The 18912-nt window shown below is 61.4% G+C and overlaps 1 protein-coding gene across 3 annotated transcripts in view; it reads right to left on the reverse strand.

Annotated features, from left to right (window-relative positions):
* CASZ1 (castor zinc finger 1) overlaps positions 1 to 18912 on the reverse strand; it is a 161760-nt gene that overhangs the window by 14543 nt on the left and 128305 nt on the right. For all 3 annotated transcript variants that reach the window (XM_032300365.1, XM_032300366.1, XM_032300367.1), the window contains 7 exons: positions 11391 to 11879; positions 6665 to 7499; positions 5518 to 5586; positions 3776 to 3866; positions 2807 to 2971; positions 1606 to 1778; positions 663 to 1474 (listed from right to left, as the gene is read on the reverse strand). In XM_032300365.1, coding sequence (XP_032156256.1) covers positions 663 to 1474; positions 1606 to 1778; positions 2807 to 2971; positions 3776 to 3866; positions 5518 to 5586; positions 6665 to 7499; positions 11391 to 11879 — 2634 coding nt within the window. The remainder of the gene's footprint in view (positions 1 to 662; positions 1475 to 1605; positions 1779 to 2806; positions 2972 to 3775; positions 3867 to 5517; positions 5587 to 6664; positions 7500 to 11390; positions 11880 to 18912) is intronic.

Consider the following 18912-nt stretch of genomic DNA (forward strand, 5'->3'; position numbering starts at 1 on the left):
ACATGGCAGTCCCTGACCAAGTGTGGCTGTCTAACGTGACAGTCCTGCTTCCGTGTCACAGACCCAGCTTCAAGCACCAACAGCCACACGTGGCCAGTGGCTGCCAAGTCAGACAGTGCAGAACAGAAGGCTTCCATTGTCTGGCAAGTCCTACTGGGCAGCACTTGTGGAGGAGGGAGCCTGGGAATGGCATCCCCCAGCCTGGAGGTGTCCAGGTGTGAGGTGCTGCCCCTCCACTGCTGGGCTGGACACAGGCCCCACTCCAGGTCAGCTGCAGGAAACTCTGGGCATGCCTGGGGCCCTGGGCCTGCTCTCATCAGGGCTGGACTTGGGACGTGGGAGGGTAAACAGATGGTGGTGGGGGGACCTGCAGTGGCCCCAGGGATGCGGGGCAGCCTAGCAGGCAGGGACCATTGCCCCCACCTCATGGATGGAGAAACAGAAGCACAGGCCTCCTGCTGTGGGTGAGCCAGAACCAAGGGCCCCACATGGAAACCAACAGGATGGAGGCAAAGACCAGGCAAACAAGGGGCGCTGGCAGGCAGGGGCCACATGGACACCTCTTCCAAACACCCCCGACTCCGCTCTGCAGCCTGAGGCCAGAGGGCCACCCCAGTCCAGAAGAAGGTGCCCGCTTTCCAGGCAGGACCCAGCCTGCTCACCTGGGTCAAAGGTGGCAGAGGGCTTGAGGGCAGCAGCGGCCAGCCTGGCCATCATGGGTGAGATGAGGCCCTTGCTCGCAGAGATCCTCTCCATGATGGAGGCAGGTGGTGCCGGGACAGAGGCGGCAGCCACGGGGGCCGAGTCTCCAGCTCCAGAGGTGACCAGCGAGGGTGTGTCAGGGGTGGCTGAGGCTGCTGCCCCGGACGACACCGCACCCAGGAGGCTGGGGGTGCCCACGGGCAGGGAGGTGCTCCCACGGCCAGCCAGGATGGGGAAGTAGGGCGCCGGGCTGGGCAGGCCCGAGTTGGAGAGGGCCAGGGCCAGGGGGATGGAGCCGGGCAGGCCCTGGGGCAGCAGCCCCGAGATCTTGCTGTTGGGGGGCTTGGTGGTGCTGGGCCCAGCCTCGGAGGCCTGCTGGCTGGTCGGGGAGGCGCTGAGGCTGGAGTTCTTGCTGCTCAGGGCGGAGAAGTCGATGAGGTCGTCGTTGCTGGACTCCTCCTGCTCCGTGTCCTTGGCACCCAGCAGCGAGGGCGGCAGCCCCAGTGCGCCCGAGGAGCGGATGTGCCGGCGCTCGTGCTTGCGCTTGTGTGAGGTCATCTGGCTGGTGGAGGTGAAGGTGAAGCCGCAGCCGGCGCGGATGCAGTGGAAGTGGTTGGTGGCCTTGCTGTACACGCAGCCCTCATACTTGCACTCCTCGTACTTGTAGAACTTCTTGAAGCCGTCCTTGGCGTACGCGTCGTCCTTGATGTGGTAGCTCTTGTGCTTCTCAATGTCACACTTGTTCTTGAAGGTGAATGTGCAGCCCGGGCGCCTGCAGGGGACGTGGGGAGCCTGTCATGGAGCCTCAGGGGGCCCAGAGGAGGCCCCGCCCTGCTCCCACCACGGCCCTGGGTCCCTGCCTTCCCTCCCCGCTTCTGTCCAGGAAGGCCCCGCCCCGCTGACCTGCAGTGGAAGTGCGTGGTCTTCTGCCCGTAGAACTGGCAGTCGGCCGTGCCGCAGTCCTCGGTGGCTCGGAAGCGCTGGAACCCGTCGTTGATGAGCTGGGTGTTCTTCTTGTGGAAGTTCTCGTGGGTCATCACATCGGACGTGCTTGTGTACACTTTGTTACAGCCCACCTGCACGGGACGGGATGGCGGTCAGGTGTTCAAACAGAGGCCAGGCGCTCCGGGGCCGAGGTCCGCATCACTGGGTGTGGCTGGGGTCCCTGACTTCCCTGCTCAGGAGAGCTCTGGCACCTCTTCAGACTGGAGACCGCGGAAGGTCAACGTAGGAAGCCAAGGAGAAAGCCTCTAACACCCCTCAGGGCCCCCACGGAGGGTGCTGCTGGGGCTGCCTCCATCTGTGCCGAGGGTCAGGGCATTTCGGGAGACCTGGGGCACTTTTTGGCCCAGGGGAGGGAGCTGCATTCTGAAAGAGCTGGATTTTGAGTGCCAATCCACGGCCCTACCTCTAAAACCCTCAACGGGCGGATAGGGGCTGGACCCCGGAGGTCACCTTTAGCCCAGGGATTTGCTCAGTGGACAGTTCCTGGGCACGGGGCCCTCCCACCCCACCCCAGCCAGGCCAGGAAGGCAACGTTGCCATATTGAGTAAAAACCCGTGGAATCCGAACACTCTTGAAGGCTGGGCCGTGCCAGTGTCTGCACCATCTCAGAGCCCAGAGGGTAGCCCCCCTCTCCTCGAGGCCCAGGTTGTTCACGGAGCCCATAACAACCCCTGACAAATACCGGGGGAGGCACGGGGCTGCTATTTGCAATCCAAAGTCGCTCCTCCTGGCCCTGACACCTTGAAAAAGCCCAGACTCTGCGTGGCATTAAAACAAAGAATTAAACAAAAACCTCCTCAGGAATCATTTGCAATGCAACTCTTGGTGTTAAAGCCTGAAAAATGTCGGTCTGTATAAACAGCTCACTGAATTTCACCCACACCAAGTATGGCCATGGGGAAGGCCCCGCCCTGGCCCCCCAGACACTGCCCAAGCCTGAACCCCAGGACCCTACTGGCTCGCTGGGTATCCCTGTGTGGGGCCTGGAGAAAGAGGGGTTCCCGATCAACCGGGGTCCCTGCCCACGGGGCAGCCCTGGCTCTGGGAGTGAGGGGTTCGGGGGACTCCGAACCAGGACAGCCTGGGGGCGGGGGGTACCTGCATGCAGTGGTAGTGGGTGCTCTTCCCGTTGAGGTGGCAGCCGTGGTAGTAGACGCTGCAGTCGTCCAGCGGGCTGAAGCGCATGAAGCCGTGCTGCAGGGAGTTGTCGCGCTTCTTGTGCATGTTGTAGTGGCGGATCACGTCCTGCTTACTCGTGAACCTCTGCCAGGAGACAGCGCCTCGTGGGCAGGAGCCTGGGTCCCCCCTCTGCCTTTCCTCCCATCTGCCAAGAGCACCTGCGCCAGGTGCTGGCCTCAGGCCTCCCTGGAAAGAACCCTGCTTGGGGTCAAGGCAGCCCAGACTGCCCAAGGCCAGTGGCAGGCACACCGGCCCCTGCAGGGAACCATCCCAGAGGTTCTAGAACCATCGACTCTTCCCAGACGTTCCCCTAACTCCCCAGTGGCCATCCCCAGGAGCACAGAAGATGCATCGGGGCCAGATCTTGGAGGCAGGGGCTCTGGTGCTGACAGTGCACCTGGGGACTGAGGCAGGCTGGGACCGCTGGCCATCAAGAGGGAGCTGCCCTACACAGGCTGCCCCGACTCTGCCCTCACTCGCCAGCTCTGCCCTCACCAGTGGGCAGCCTTGAGCATAGCAGCGTTCTGACTGAACCTCAGTTTTATCATCTTTAAGATGGGGCAGTAATGCTAACCTAGGGCCATTGCAAAGAGTCAGTGAGACAAGGCTCACAGGCTGGCTGGTGCGGCCCTAGACATGTGGGAGGCTTTCAGTGAGAAGGGCTAGAATGATCACCGTGGGGATGTCCATGGCGCCTGAGCCTGGGAGCTGCTCTGTCCGTGGGAACCAGGGAGTATGGGCAGGCTAGTCGTTTTTGTCGGCCCTCTGTCTCCTCCAGTCAAGTTTAGGTGGTGCAAGTAGAACTAGGCATCCCCCACCCCACTTCTAAGTGCCTCCATGCAGCGCTGGTGGGCGGGGGAGGCGGAGCCGGTCCCAAGGCGGCCATACCTGGTAGTTGCACTCGGGGTCGAGGCAGTGGTAGTGCTCCCGGTACTGGTAGGCACAGTGGATATGGCCACAGTGCTGGCTGCCCGAGAACCTGGAGGGAAGGGGGTAGTGTCAGGGTCCTGCTCTGGGTGGCAGCCCCAGCCCCAGCCCCAGGGAGGACTCTCCAGGCTCTGTAAGGCACTCGGAGGGGAGGTGAAGTTGCAGAGGCCTGGGCAAGTGACTGGGCCTGGCGGGAATCCCAGGCCCACTGAGGCAAAGAGGCCCGGCCCCAAGAAGGGAACGACGCTGAGGTGGCCAAAGGTCGGAGCAGGGGGAGAGAGAGGGGCCCGAGCCCTGGGATGGGAGGGCAGGCAGACGCCCCCTCGGCTGCCCACCTGCCTTTTCTGCAGGGGCTGCCTGCCCTATTCCCAGCCCGCCCATCTCTGGCCAGGTGCAGAGACCCTGGTTGGGCCCGCCCGGGCTCTGATACTGAGAGGTGTTAGAGGCCTCTCTCCATCCTGGGCTTTTCCTGACACTTGAAACAGTGCAGAGTTATGAATTTTTAAAGTACAGCATCTGTTTGGCTTCCTGCGGCAAGAAGCTCACTCTCCAGCCGCTGCCGCCACCGCCAGGAGCCCGAGCTACCTCCCAGGAAACCCGTCCTCCTCCAGGCCCCAGGGCCGCTGGGACGTGGCTCTCACAGCCTCAGTGACGGTGGGCTGTGGGGAGGCCACGCTGGAGAGGCCACACCATGACAACTGTGGAGAAGCGGGTGGCTCAGCCTGCCTGTCCCCCTTCAAGGATGATAAGAGATTGCGGGATACAGAGAGAGAAACCCCATACTGTAAGGGGAAAACCACGTGCAAATAAATATTTAAGCTGAAGCTGCCAAAAGGGCCATCTGCGGAGGCACTAATAATAACGGCAGTAATAATACTATAGAGGAGACAGCACGGGGAGAGCCGAAGACAGAGCGGGACAGCGGGCGGAGAAGAGCGGGGAGGAACCTGGAAGATCAGTGGACAGGCAGGCGCCAGCCGCTGTGTGCTGGCCCATCAGAGGGCAGGTGGGGGGTGGGGCGGGGGGTATTATTTGTGTGATTTCGGGGAATCTGTTGAGGCAAAGGCGCTTCACTGCCAATCCCACTGCCTTCGGGATGGAAAGGGGTTGCTCTGGAGTCAGGTGGTGTCAGAGCCTCACTGGGGAAGGCATTGGGCTATGTCAGAGAGGATGCCAGCCCACCCCTTCTCTCTCTGTCTCTCTTTTATTTTATTTTTAAAGATAGGGTCTCACGCTGTTGCCCAGGCTGATCTCAAACTCCTGGCCTCAAGTGACCCTCCCACCTTGGCCTCCCTCAGAGCTAGGATTACAGGCATGAGCCACTGCGCCCGGCCTGTCTCTACCTTCCCAACCTGACAGTTCCATGGTGGCTGGCACCCTACCCAAGGCTCTGTGTGACAGCAGGACCCAGGCAAGCTGGGGGCGCTGCACTCACCTATGGCCAGGCCCCGTGCTGGAACCCTGGCCCGACCTGGGGACACAGGCCGCTGAGGGACGGTGCAGCCTGGACCACACAGAGCAGAGGGAGGCTCTGAAACGGGCGCGCAGGGCAGCCATCGGCGGGTGGACGGACCGAAGTGGAAGGGGATGGGAGGAGGCAGCTACCCTGGCCCTAGAGGTCAGATGTCAAGCGAATGGCCTGAGTCCCCAGACAGTCCTGGCCCCCCACCTTCTCTCCATGGCACTCCCCCCCAGGGGCCTACCTGGCGATATATTTCTGGTAAATGTTTACATCTTCAGTGGCGGCTGGTTTATCTGTGGGCAGTCCGTTCCTGGCGAGAGACACGCAGGTCACAGCCGGTGAGCGGACGGGCAGCCTCATGCTGAGGGTGCATCTGGAGGGCAGCCCCTGACCTGAGCCCCCAGCCCCTCTTCTCTGTGGTGTCCAAGGCACCCAGGGCAGGACTGAGGACATCCCTGGCAGAAGCTGGGCAGAGGTTCAACGGGCCCAACTCTGGGAGGGCAGGGCCACCTCGAGCAGGTAGGGCTGGAGCCCCCCCTCGGGCACAGGCCAGCCTGGGGTCTGATGGGGCAGAAAGCCACAGAACCCTGGCTCAGCCGCCTGGCACTCAGGAAACATCAGCAGGCCGCTGGCCGAGGGGCACCAGGCCCCCCAATGGGGAAGGATGCGAGGTGGGGACGGGCAGCTGGGCAGGGGAGGTGTATCCCGGCTAGCTCTGCTCCTGGGTATGCAGCCCCCAGGGTCTGGGGCTGCTGCAGGAGGCGCTCTGGGGAAGGGTCTCACTCAGCTCCATACCACCTACCATCTTACCACGCAGGCCACTCCCCTGCCCATGGGTTCAGGCTGTAAGGGCGTATGTGCTTCCCCACTACCTTTGCTTCCTGCCTCCCCCGAGCCCAGGAGCCAGGGCCACCATCATGGACCCAGCGTCCCACCCGGGGCAGGGTTTTCTCAGCCAGCCACAGGCCTGCATCTGGTGCTTGCGGCAGCAGGTAGAGGAAGCCTGTCACGGGCAGATGGGGGTGGCTGCAGTGCCGGTGTGCATGCTAGCGAAAGGCAGAGCACCCCAGAGCCTGGGAGTGTGAGCGTGTGTGGGGGGCGTGTTCGAGGGACATGGGAGGGGTGGCGCGTGCAGCGCCGGGAGCAGGGCGGGTGCTGCGGGGGTGCTCACATGTGGTTCTGTGGGCGCAAGAGTGAACATGAGTGTGGTGCACGCCTCTGTGTGTGGAAGCGCGTGGACGGCGGCCTGAGTGTGTGTGCGCCAGGGTGCACAGTGGATGTGTGTGAGGTGTGAGCGGCAGGTGTGTTCTCAAGCACGGGTGAGGAAGGAGGCCTCCCATCTAGTCTGGCTCCTGGCTCTGGGCATTGTGGGCTGGGGAGCGCCTTACTTGACAGTGGAGACGGTCCCCGTGGTGATGGAGTCTGTTTTCGAGAAGGTTGACTTCAGGTACTCGGGAGTGTTGAAGGGCAGGGAGGCAGGCGGCTCCGGCCCTGGCCCCGGGGCGCTGGGGGCACTGGGCACGCTGGCGAGGGGTGCGGGAGCCAGGCTGGGGGTGGGCGAAACCTTGGCGGGGCCTGGCTTCTGGATGCCCCGGACGTCGTACTTGGAGGGGCGCCCCACCTTGCCCGTCTTGAAGGCGATGGCCCCGCCCATGTCGGGGCTGCCCTCCCCGGGTTTGAAGAGGTGCAGGTACTTGACGTTCTCCAGGTCATACTTGGAGGGCTTCTTGTAGGTGCTCCCGTTCTGGGGCCGCAGGTTCTCACCAGTCTTCAGTTTCTGGATGAAGAAGTCGTACTTAGAGGCCCGGGCCACCAGGCTCTGCATCTGGACGCTGCTGTGCGACGGCAGGGGCAGGATGGTGGCCTTGGTCTCCAGATGCGCTGTGTTGCTGGGCAGCCGCAGGCCGGGCAGGGGGCCCACCGCCTCCTTGCCTGTGCGCTCCTCGGCCTTTGTGCTGGGGGCTGGCCAGGAGAGCTGCTCGCCGGCCTTGAGCTTGCGGATGTATTCCTCGTACTTGGAGAACCGCGCCCGCTTGCTGAGGGTGTCCTCGGAGGCAGGCAGCATGGAGGAGGTGGCCACCTCTGGCGTGGAGCCCGCGTGCAGCTTTTCGAAGCTGATCTTCCTGGCCAGCTCGTCCCGCGTGTTCTGGTCGTCGTAGCCAAACATGCCAAGGAACTCGGTCATGGTGGAGGCCGCGTAGTCCCGCAGCGAGGAGGCCTCTCCTGCAGAGGAGGAGGGGGACGCATCACCTCTGGGAGGGAGGGGGAGGGACAGGAGGTTCCCCCCACTGGGAGCCCCCACCCACAGAGGAAGGGGGTCGGCTTGGGGAGGGGCGGAGCAGGACATGATCTATGGACATTTGGCTCACTTGTTAGGTTTTACGACTCTTAAATTAATTTGTTTTAAAAAAAAGTAATTAATACTGGGGTAAAATAAAACGAGTTCATCAATGCCAGGAAAATCAATTTCCTAAATGTTCTGGCCGATGGCTTTTCAGTACATTAAACAAAGTTTCATAAATGTCTCCGCTCTCTCGCCTTGGCCTAATATGAAAGAAGTCATTTTACTGGAAGTAAGGCCAGATCCCAACCTGCCTCCCAGGGCAGGGAGCGGCAAGAGCTGGGGACAGGTAGGGATGTGGGCCACTGGCTGGGCGGCCGAGCGGGAGCCCAGGACTGAGGAAGTTGCTCTGGCTTGGGTCGGGGTGGGCCTGGCTCAAGGACCTCCCTTGACCCCACAAATGGATCCCCTGGGCAGATGAAGTGTGTACGCCAAGCCTTCCTAGGACCTGGGCTCGTGGCCTCCCCATGCCTTCCCAGATGTGGAGGGTCCCTGACCACACAGCTCAGCCAGGGGTGCGGACGTGCGGACATGCTTGGCCCAGCTTCGATGTAGGACCTGGACTCGTCCTCCAAACCCCGGGCCCCCTTGGGTTTCTTGCACTCACACAAGGCTGAGCCACCTGGGGAGTGCAGCCTCCCCACTGTGGCCACCCCTGGGTGCGCCAGGAAGCCTGGAGCCACCTACCCACAGTGACATGCATGCACACTCTCACACATCAACACACACACACACACACACACACACACACAAACCCCCACACAGTCACATCACACGATTACATCCAACACACACATGCATTCTCATACTCACACCCACACAACACACCCACACAGTCACATCACACAATCACATGCAACACACACATGCATTCTCACAACTCTCACCCACACAGTCACATGCACACAATCACATATAACACACCCAGTCACATGCACACACACACATTCTCACACACCCACAGTCACATGCACACACGCACAACACAGTCACATTACACAATCACATGCAACACCCACATGCATTCTCACCCAGTCACATGCACACACATGCCATCACATATACAATACACACATGCATTCTCACACTCACACATAGTTACATGCTCACAATCACATACAACACACATGTAGATTCTCATAGTCTCACACCTACATGTGCATACAATCACATACATCACACACATGCACTGTCACACACACATGCACAGTTGAATGCACACACTTAAACCATCACATAAACCCACACACGGTCACATGCACACAATCACAACACACACATGAATTTTCACACACTACACACATTTTCACACACTACACACACACAATCATGTGCTCACAATCACACACAACACACACATGCAGTCACACACACACCCTCCCAGACATGCAGTCACATAAAACTCATGCACTCGCTCACGCACACATAGCTACATGCAGACTCTCACGTAAAACACACACAGACACAACACACATACACACAGTCATACAGACTCACACTCAGACACAACACACACACCTCACACACTCTTGCACTCACACTCCGGCTCACCAGCTCCCATCCCTAGCCACCTTCCCGCCTCTGCAGAACCTCCCCAGCACCCCGCCCGGGTCTCTGGGAATGAGGGAGAAGGCGGTCCCAGGCTAATTCTGAGCTGTTCTTCTGCACACACCCCACCCCATGGCCGAGGCGTGACCCCAGCGCACACGCACACTTGCCCCTTCACTGCCCGCATGCTACATGCCTCCCGTGTGCCATGCCCTGCATGGGGGTTGGGTGCACCCGAGAGACTGAGACCTGACGGCCCCAGGGACACCGTGTTCTCTCTGCTCGTGTGCAAGTCAGCCACATGGGCACACTCGGGGCAGCAGGACCCTACGCTGACCACACAGCCGAGGGAAGGTGTGGCGGGGGTGTCTTCTCCAGGCGAACCTGCCAGGCCTGAGATCCTCAGAGATACCTGGGATGGTATCTCTGGAAGGGGCAGGGCCAGGCCTGGGCAGGGGAAGACGCCTGGTGGGATATGGAAGGAGAGGCTGTGGGCTCCTGGGAGGGCGTGGGGCCTAGCTAGGGGAGAAGAGGACAGTCACAGGCAGCCACCTGGCACTCAGGGTGCACAGAGGGACTCAAGAAACCAACAGTTTCCCTGGGGTGGGGCTGGCAGGTCAGCCGCTGTCCTGACCTCATGCTATGCAGGGTCGGGGGGCCCAGCTCGGGAGGAGTGGGCTCTGGCTGCTAGATTCAGTGGCTCAGGGACCAGGGAAAGGGGCTAAAAATAGCTGGAGGCAGCTGAGCCCTCGCTATATATGGCAGAGAAGCAGAGGCTTCGAAGGGCAGGCAGCTTGCGCAGGGAGGGGACCAGGCAGGGGTCCCTGGTGTGGCCCAAAGGCCTACGTGCTCGAGCCCAGGCCCAGAGGTGGCGGCCTGGGGGCCAAGCCCACGGGGGCAGCTGGGGCTCTACTGTCTCTCGCCTCCAGCACTCAGGGCGAGCAGGCAGTCCCAGTGTCCGGCTGAGGGGGCGAGGCCTGGGTCTCTGAGGCCACTGGCAGTTCCAGGCCAGCCTCCGCCCACTGCTCTCCACTCCGCTGGAGGAAAGAGGCAGGGGCTGAGGCGCACCCCGCTCTGGATCTGCTGCGGGCAGAGCTAGCCTGGGTGGGGTGTGGAGGGGACGGAGGCCCTTGTCGCGTCCCGCTCCTCCTCTCCTCTCCGCGCCCAGCACAATCACCTTGTGTCTGGCGACGGCAAGGGCTTTTCCTATCAGAGGAAACTGAAGGTCACACTTTTCCTCATTGATCTTGCAATGTTTGTTAATTACTCTGTCACTGATGTGGCGAAGGATAATTAAACAGCTCTGTTTATATCTTATATGCATAATTATGTGGCTGCGCAGGGCTCCCCGCACTGGGAGGAGATGCGCCCCTCACTGCAGGGGAAGGGCTCGGGGAGCGTGCAGGGGAGGCGCAGGGCACCAGCCACAACTGGGAAGGAGGCTGGGGGCAGAGAGAAGACCCAGATTCTGGGGCTGTGGTCCTGGCGACCCCCTTGCCTACAGGAACCTCCCCTGGAGCGGAAGGAGTGCAGGGCTGCTCTGGACCCCCAAGGCACCGAGATACCAGCAAAGCAGGGCCTCGGTGCCCTGTGGGAGAGAGGTCAGCCAGGGGACTGCGGGCGGCCAGGGCAGCTGGCTGTAAGAGGATACACTGGCTGGGCAGCGATCCGGGTGGCCCTGAGATGTCCTGCTGGGAGGGCTGGGCACAGAGGTGTAGGGAAGGAAGAGAAGGGGGAGGAGAGTGGTGGGAGAACAAAGCTTGTCCTGGGCTCCTCTGAGAAAGCTCCGAGTAGCAGAACGCGCAGACATCAGGCCTGTGGAGCTCACGCTGTTGACCACTGTGCCCCTCTTGTGCCAGGTACTGTGCCCGGTAAGCTCAGGCCTCACAGGTGTGTGTGAAGAGTCACGTACCCACCATCTGTCCAACCATCTACCCTGTCCGTCCGTCCCTCCCTCCCTCCCAACTTGTCCAGCCCTGACCATCCCTCTGCCTGTGGTTTCTCGAAGACCCCCCATTCGTGGGGCAGCTCCAGCCCTTCCCTCCTCAATGGGGTCCCCTCCCCGTCCTAGTCTCTCCCACCCCAGGAGTCCTCACTGGGTGGGATGAGGGGCCAGTATTTGGGGCAGGAGTGAGGAGTTGGGTGTGCTTGTCAGACACACTGCCCCTTCCCCGCTGTCCTCCCTGTCCCGGACTTCAGCCTTCCTTCAAAGGCCAGGCACCCACCTGGAGCCTGCTTGGCGCTGGGGCCGCTGTCCTCCTTGCAGGTTGCTCCATCTGAATCCTTCTCCTCCAGGGCACCGCCGTCCTTAGAGGGTTCCTCTGCATGGTCTTCCTCATCGCTGCACCCCTGGGGCTGCACCATGTAGACGCCCTCGGGCGGCAGCTCCAGGCCCTCTCGGGCAATCCGCCCCAACACGGGTGTGGGCGCCGGCTCCTCGCTGTACTCCCCGTTCACCCACTTCTCGATCACCGCCCGCCTCTTGTCTTCTTCGCTTCGGGGGGCCCGGGCTGCCCCAGACTCGGGGCCACTGCGCTCTTGGTCCCGGGGCCGCGGCGGGCTGCCCTCGTTGTGGGAGCTGGCCTCGGCTCGCTTCTCCACCACCACCTGGCGGCTCAGCTTGGCGCAGATGGCATTCAGCTTCAGGCCCCCCTTGCGCTTGGCCGCCATGGCGGTCTTCCCTGCAGGCGGGTCCGTGCACCGGGTGCCCTCAGCTGCAGAGATGGAGGAGGGCGCAGAGGTCAGAGGTATGCAAGGCCAAGCACAACCCACCCTCCCAAATAGCCCTGCATCCCCCAAGCCGCAGGCCTGGAACCACAGTTCCATCAAACCGTCCTGAGAGGCCTGGCACGTGTCTGTCTCCCCTGCCAGCCTATAGCTCCTTGGCCGGGCTTGAGACTCACTCACTCTCTGAGCCTGGGAGAGTACCTGGCACAGAGTAGGTAGTTCAAGAACTAGTCTGTAAATGAACAAATGAATGAATGACTTGTCAACTACAAGGGGCACCCAGGTCCTGGAGGCATTTCCTAGGCTTGCTGGGCCTTGGAAGAGGGCGTGTCCTTTGACACACAAGGAAACTGAGGCCCCGGCAGGTTAAGGAGCCGGCCATGCAGCCAGGCTGGCGAGGGACAGCGTGGCATTGCTGGTGGCCGGTTCCACTTGGGAGCATCCTGCCCCACCACACGTCCCTGGGAGGAGTCACAGAGAGCCAGGGACCAGCCTGTGCCAGCCTCTTGCCTCACTGCCCTGGTAGCAGTCGGCTGGTACTTCCCACCTGAGCACATCAGTCCCTGGCGGCTCCTCTGCCAGGCCAGGTCCCTGGGCCCCGCCTGACTCCAACCCCACTTAGCAGAGAGCAGAGATCTCCTTTCCTCCCGCGGTCTCCTTTTCTCAGGACCCTCCCGAAGGACCCTCTGAAGGCCTCCCTGTTCCTCAGTCTCCTCCCGGCCTCAGGGTCTTCTCCAGTCCTTGCCAGCCCCCTCGAGGCCTCTCTGGGCATTTCCTGTGCCATTCGCTTCTCCAGGTCAGTCAGAACCATCCAAGCGGAGTTCCTCATGGCCCTTCCTAGGGCCACTTGTCCCTGTCTTAGGACCTTGCTCCCCATCCTCAGCCAGCTCCTGTAGCCCTGCAAGGCCTGGTCAGTCCGCTTCCCAGCCCCCAGGAGCTCCAGCTGGAGCAGGGTGGGATCGCTTAGATCCCTCGTGGAAAGCCCTGAACTGGTAGTCACAGCACCTAATCCCTGAACAAGACAGTCCGACACACACAGCCAGAAGCCCTCACAAGGTTACTTGAGAGCCAGCGACTTCCCTCGAGGCGGCACAGCCTAAACTCCATCCCTGATAGGGCACCGAGGGTCCTGGAGGGCATATGACAAGCCCACCCACCCACCATACAGACTGGGACCTGCCACAAAGGCTGACAAGGGTAGACACACATATGCACACACACAGAGTGCACACATACACGTGCACAGAGAGCACACACATGTGCACAGTCCACACAGAGTATACACACACAGTGCACACACACATGCGCACACTGCATACACAGACTGCACACACACGTGCACACACAGTGCACATAGATGCGCATACAGTACACACACAGAGTGCACACAGCTCACACATGCAGAGAGTGCACACACTCACCCACAGAGTGCATAGAGTGCACACACACAGCGCACACACACGTGCACAGAATGCACACACAGGCACACACAGAGTGCACACACGCACACAGAATGCACACACATGTACACACACAGAGAGCACACACGTACCCAGAGTGCACACATGCAGAGAGCACACACACACATGCACAGAGTGCACACACACACACACAATGCACACCCCCCCTGCGCAGAGTGTACACACACCCGCACACACAGAATGCACCCACATATGTAACTGTTTGCCCACCCGTCCCTTTACTGAGATCCTTCTGTGGCCAGACCCTGTGGTGGGAGGGTCTGTAGCCAGACCCTGTAGTGGGGCTGGGGACAGGGCAGTGGCCACAGCTGCAGGGGCTCAGCTTACACTCACTGTGTAAAGGGAGCTCCAACAAAATGTGCCTCTCTGTGGCCCTCACTGGAGGAAGGGGGATGTCAGAGTCTCCATGCAGGGGGGAAGGCTAAGTGAGGGCAGGGCCCCCTGGCTCTGTGATCAGAAGAGCTTCTCTCTAATGATTACCCCCATGCAAACGTTCCACACGCCTGGAAACCCAATGAGAGGCTTACTCAGACAGGAATGGTAGTACCCAGGTCCCCCAGGGGCTGCATCCCAAAAGTGGACTTGACTTGTGCACACAGATAACGGTCCCCTGCTAGACACTGTGACTGGCACTCCCAGTCAGATCTTCGCCTGGTAGCCAGTGGCCAGTGGATGGCTCACTTGGTTCAGATGAGATAGGGTGATTCTAGCTCAGCCAGATCCACTGCCAGAGAAGGCTCTTCTCAGCTACTCCCAGGCTTTCCAGTCCTGGGTCCCTGGCTTCAGGGCCTTAGCCACTTGCCCAAGCCAACGTCCACTCTACCCAGGTTCGTCCACATCTCCAAGTCTGTGCCACCCACACCCAAGACCCCAGGCACTGATGTGGGGCCCCCTCTTGAGGTTCTGAGGTGGGGCATCCCCATCACAGCGCTCAGCTCAACCTCACAGCTGCCCAGCAGGTTCTGTGATGCCGGTGTTTCTTCCAACAGGCCTCCGGGGGAGTGGGCCTCACCTGGTCCTCTTGTCCCCTGCCCTGGATGGGGAAGGGAAGGGGGGCTGTGGGGGAGCCGGCACTATTTTTACCAGGAGGTAAGCAGCCAAGTGTGGATGGCAGACGGCAAATGAATCTATAAATATTTATCCTAAGGAAGAGGGGAGCAGAAGCTCCCAGGCCTGCACTTGCTGCTGGTGACGCCCCCTCCCCGGGCCCCCACCCATCCTGGAGCCTCCCTGCACTCTGGCCCACCCAGCCCAGCCTACCTTCTCCCCATCTCGGCAGTGCGCCCAGCTCTGCTCCTGCCCGGGCCCCCACCAGCTGCAGTGCAGCTGTGCACCCAGGACCCGCCCCAAGCCCCAGGCCCCTTTGCTCCTGCCGACTCCCCTGGCACCTGCCCTCCAGCTGCCATGCTGCCCCAGCCCACCTGCCTTCCAGATGTTGCCCTCCCTCTCCCTCTCCTGCCGGTCCCGGGGGTGGAGGTAGGAGGCGCGTGGGCTGGGGACACAGGGGCAGGAGGCAGAGGCAGGGCTGAGGTTCTTAAGTGTGAGCGCGTGCAAGGCTGGGAGGCGGGAAGGGGGGTGCGTCTGGGCTGAGGTCTCAGCTCCCCGCCACCTTCCGGCCCAGGGCCCTGGGATCCACAGACGATCCCCCTACCTCGCTGTGGTCTGACCCCAGACTCCTGTCCATGTAAACATTCCTCTGACTTTCTTCCCTAAAATATAAACGCCATGGCCAGGCCTCAATGGAAGGAAGCCATCCGTCCCCGGCCCTGTCACTGCGCCTTTCATCTCCTTCCCGCCACCAGCCTGCCCGCTGCTCTATTTACACTGGACACTTCCTCTGGGAACAATACTGCCCAGGAGGCAGGCTTGGGCCAGAGGGTGGGAAGGCGAGGGGACTCCTGCTCTGCTTCCCCGGAGACCGGAGTGGCGAGGGGAGGGGCCGCCAAAGGGGGCTCAGCTGGGCCTGGGACCCACACACAGCCAGAGCCTACTCTCTGCTGGTGGCGGTGTTCTTGGCCTCCAGCCTCGGGCCCCAGGGGCTCTGGCACAGCACCAGGGTATGGCGCAGCCGCTGGGGTCAGGGATGGTGAACTCACGGCCAAGCTCTGCCCTGCGCTAGCTCTGGCCCTGGACAAGATTGCTCCCTGCAGAGAGGCGGCTGGGCTGTTACGGAGAGGGCACCTGTCCATGCCAAGCACAGGCCTGACTGGCACGAACCTGGGAAAAGGCAGCTGGGCCCCGGGAGGGCCACCAGGCAGATGTGGCGCCATACCAGGGCTTGAGATTCCAAGGCTGAGAAAGCTCCCTGGCCTGGAAGAGGCAGGGGACAGAGGAGAGGCAGACCTGGGGCAGGGGCAGGCTGGCCTCTCAGCCCCTCCTTGGCTTCCCAGGTTCAGAACCTTCCCTCTCAGGGTGCCACGAGCGATAGTCCCCCAGCAGGTCTCAGAGCTGAGCTGACCCTGCACAGGGCTGGGGAAAAAGGGCTGGGACTGGACCATCTGTCCACCTTTCTGGGCACTAATGGATGACTCGTGATGGTCTAGTGGAGCTGGCACTGTCTCCATCCCATTTCATAGAAGAGGAGGCTGATCCTGGGGCTGTAGACACCCCAGAGCCCAAGCTCACCCTGGCCAGAAGCTCCCAAAGGCTGAGACTCGGCGGCATCCCCATGAGGGACCCTGCAGGGATCTCTTCCCCCTGCCCCGTCCCCTCCTCACCCTCACTGCCTGTTCCCATAACACGGGGCCCCTTAAAGTGTTAACCGCGGTGGGTGAAATGCTGCACAGATTGCTACAATAAATAATTTACTGATATTTATAAATATTCAAATCAGCCAGCTTCAGAAACGGAATGAAGGGAGGGCCTCGGGAGAAGGCCCCGTGATGGCATGAATCTCCTCGCTCCCTCCACAGGCTGGGGCAGGCCAGGGATCCTGCCAGTTCGGGGTGAGAGGTGGGTGCCTGGAGCTGCACCTGGATCCCCAGTCCCCTGATCTCACTGTTCTCTGGGGGTGGCCTGCTCACCTGGTCAAGGCCAGGCCCCCTCCCACAGGCACCCTGGGTTCACGAGAAGAGGCTCCAGTGCCCACCGCCCATGGCCCGGGTCTCAGAGTTGCTTGTCCTGCCTTGACAGTGGAGGGGGGGTGTCTGTCCCAGGGGGCTGGGCAGGCCTGGCAGCCCCTCCCCGCCCGTGAGTAATGTATTTTAGGGCCGGGCTGCCTGTCAGCGCTGGGGCTCTGGTGCTTTATGGGCTCTGCTTGGTGGCTCTGAACTCCCTGGTAGGAAATAAAGTTGTCCCTGCGCGTCCCTTCTAAACATTTCACTCAGTGGAAACGGTGTTTAAGAAAAATGAGGACATATTTCTTCCTAAGGATGCAGTATCCCCTTTGGGCGGCCTAATGCCCGCTGTATATCAGGAGGTGGGGAGGCAGGGGCCAGGAACCAGTCCCCTGGGGTGGGATGGGGGTGGGCTGGGGCCCCACCTTTCCACGGTCAGGCAGCTCGGGGCACTCTGGTAGCTGTCCTGGCCTATGGCACCTGGGGGCATAGAGCAGCTAACACCCTCTGAGCGCCTCCTCTGTGCTGGGCGCCTTACGATGTCACCTTGGCGATGCCCCCAGGATCCCCACATGGCCAGCTGTCCTGTCACTTCCACATAAGGAAGCAGAGGCAGCAAGACTGGTCGCTGCCCACTGTCAGCGCTGAAGCCCAACTCCCACTGGGCTCAGATGCCCAAGGTCATAAACTTCAACCCCACCTGTGTCCCCCACGGCCTCCCACCTAGGCGTCCTGGAGTCTCAGGGAGGGCAGCGGCTGGGCCGCTGCCCTGCCATTCACCTCCGAGCTTGCATGGGACAGGCCACAAGCCCCATTTTGGGGTGCTGATGACCTTTCAACACCCGCTCTTGAAGCACCGTGTGCAGACCAGACCCTGGGCTAACTCCTCAGGCTACAACACGGGCACACGGGCAGCCCTGGTTCCCACACTGTGGATGGTCCGTTCAGATGTGGGAAGGGACACTCAAAGCCATCACAAGAGCCATCGCTGCAGTGGGCATCACAGGTGCCACAGGAGTGGCAGGTCTGGAGTGCCAGGTCTGGAGGGCCCAGACGTCAGCCCCTCCTTCCTTCTCTACCTCATAGCCCATTTCCCTCTGGACGGTTCCTTCTCTGATCGTTCAGCGGTGACCCCTCCCCCAGCCAGGACCCGTCCCCTCTGAGAGAGGCATCCTTCCCTCTTGCACCCAATTCCACCCCCAGCTCCAAACAGAAGGGCCTCCAAGTTCTATGGGAGAAATGGCTGTGGCTCCCCAGGGGTTCTGCCAGGTCCCCAGGCCCGCAACAGCTCCCCCCTGGCTGGGGCGCGCACTCGGCCACTGGGCCCTAGCCTGCCCCACTTTGTTTATTTATTTATTATGATTTTTTTAGTCCAGTTAAAAGGTTTACTATCCAGACGCGTCTAAGTGGCCTCACTTAGCGTAAGTAACTCTATAAATCAGGGGAACTGTTAGCATCCACCGCACAGGCTGGCTATCAATCTCCCCCAGGTCACAGCCAAACAGGAAGGGGAGAAAAAAGAGAGTTACCACCCAGGGGAGATTTAAAACACACACACACTGAGCAAACGTGCACAGACTGCGTGCATGCCTGCTCGCGCGCACACACACTCAGGCGTCTGTATTTGTACAATCCCGTTATATGCACACGTGAACACGGAGAGCGCGGGCGGGAATCCGAGTGCTGCGTGTGGTCGTGGTAACAGAACACAGACAAGAGAGACAGGCCCTAGGGAGAGGGCTTCAGGGGAGCCTAGGGCCCCCGGGGCCAGGCTGGCTGTGGGTGCCTGGGCTGCCCTGCTCCAGGCGGGTGGCTCTGGAGGGCAGTGGAGGGGGTCTGATGGGCCCCCTCCCCTCTCTGTGCCCCCCCACCTCTGCCAGCCCCAAAGGGACTCTTTCCCAGCCCCAGGTGGGCACTTGGCAGGGGGTGGGGCCTGGAAAAGGAGGCAGGAGGCTGTAAGCTGTGGGCCACGGCAGCGGGGCGTGATGTCACCTTGGGTCCTCACCCCATACTCCCAAGGCTGGGCACACCCCAGACGTGGCACCAGGCTCAGAAGGGGCAGCATCGTCTAAACGGGTGACCGGCTGCCACGCAGCGTGCTGGAGGGTGCGAGGCTAGGGCAACGGCAGGAACACCCTGTCTGCCTTTCCACCGGAGCAGGTGTGGCTGGCTGGGTGTCCACGAAGCCCGGACTGCCCTGAAGAGGCCCCAGACCTAGACGGCCCCACGAGCTGCGCCATGCCAGAGAATGGAGTGGGGGAGGTGGCTCCTGGCATCTCCTCTGGGTCCGGGAGGCAGATGTGGGCAAGGCAGCCCGAGGTGGGGGACCGGCCCAGGCCACCTCCTCTCCCTGCTTGCCCGAGAGGCCTCCCAGGCTCACCCGCCCGCCGCATCTCCCCATGAACTCTATTTCTCTTTCCTCTCTGAAAACAACTGAGCTGTAAATACTGTTTAACCTTCTCCCCCCTCCCCCCCACCCCCTC

Source organism: Sapajus apella, unplaced genomic scaffold (genome assembly GCF_009761245.1).
Source record: "Sapajus apella isolate SASKATOON/1434 unplaced genomic scaffold, GSC_monkey_1.0 scaffold43, whole genome shotgun sequence".
NCBI lineage: Eukaryota > Metazoa > Chordata > Mammalia > Primates > Cebidae > Sapajus > Sapajus apella.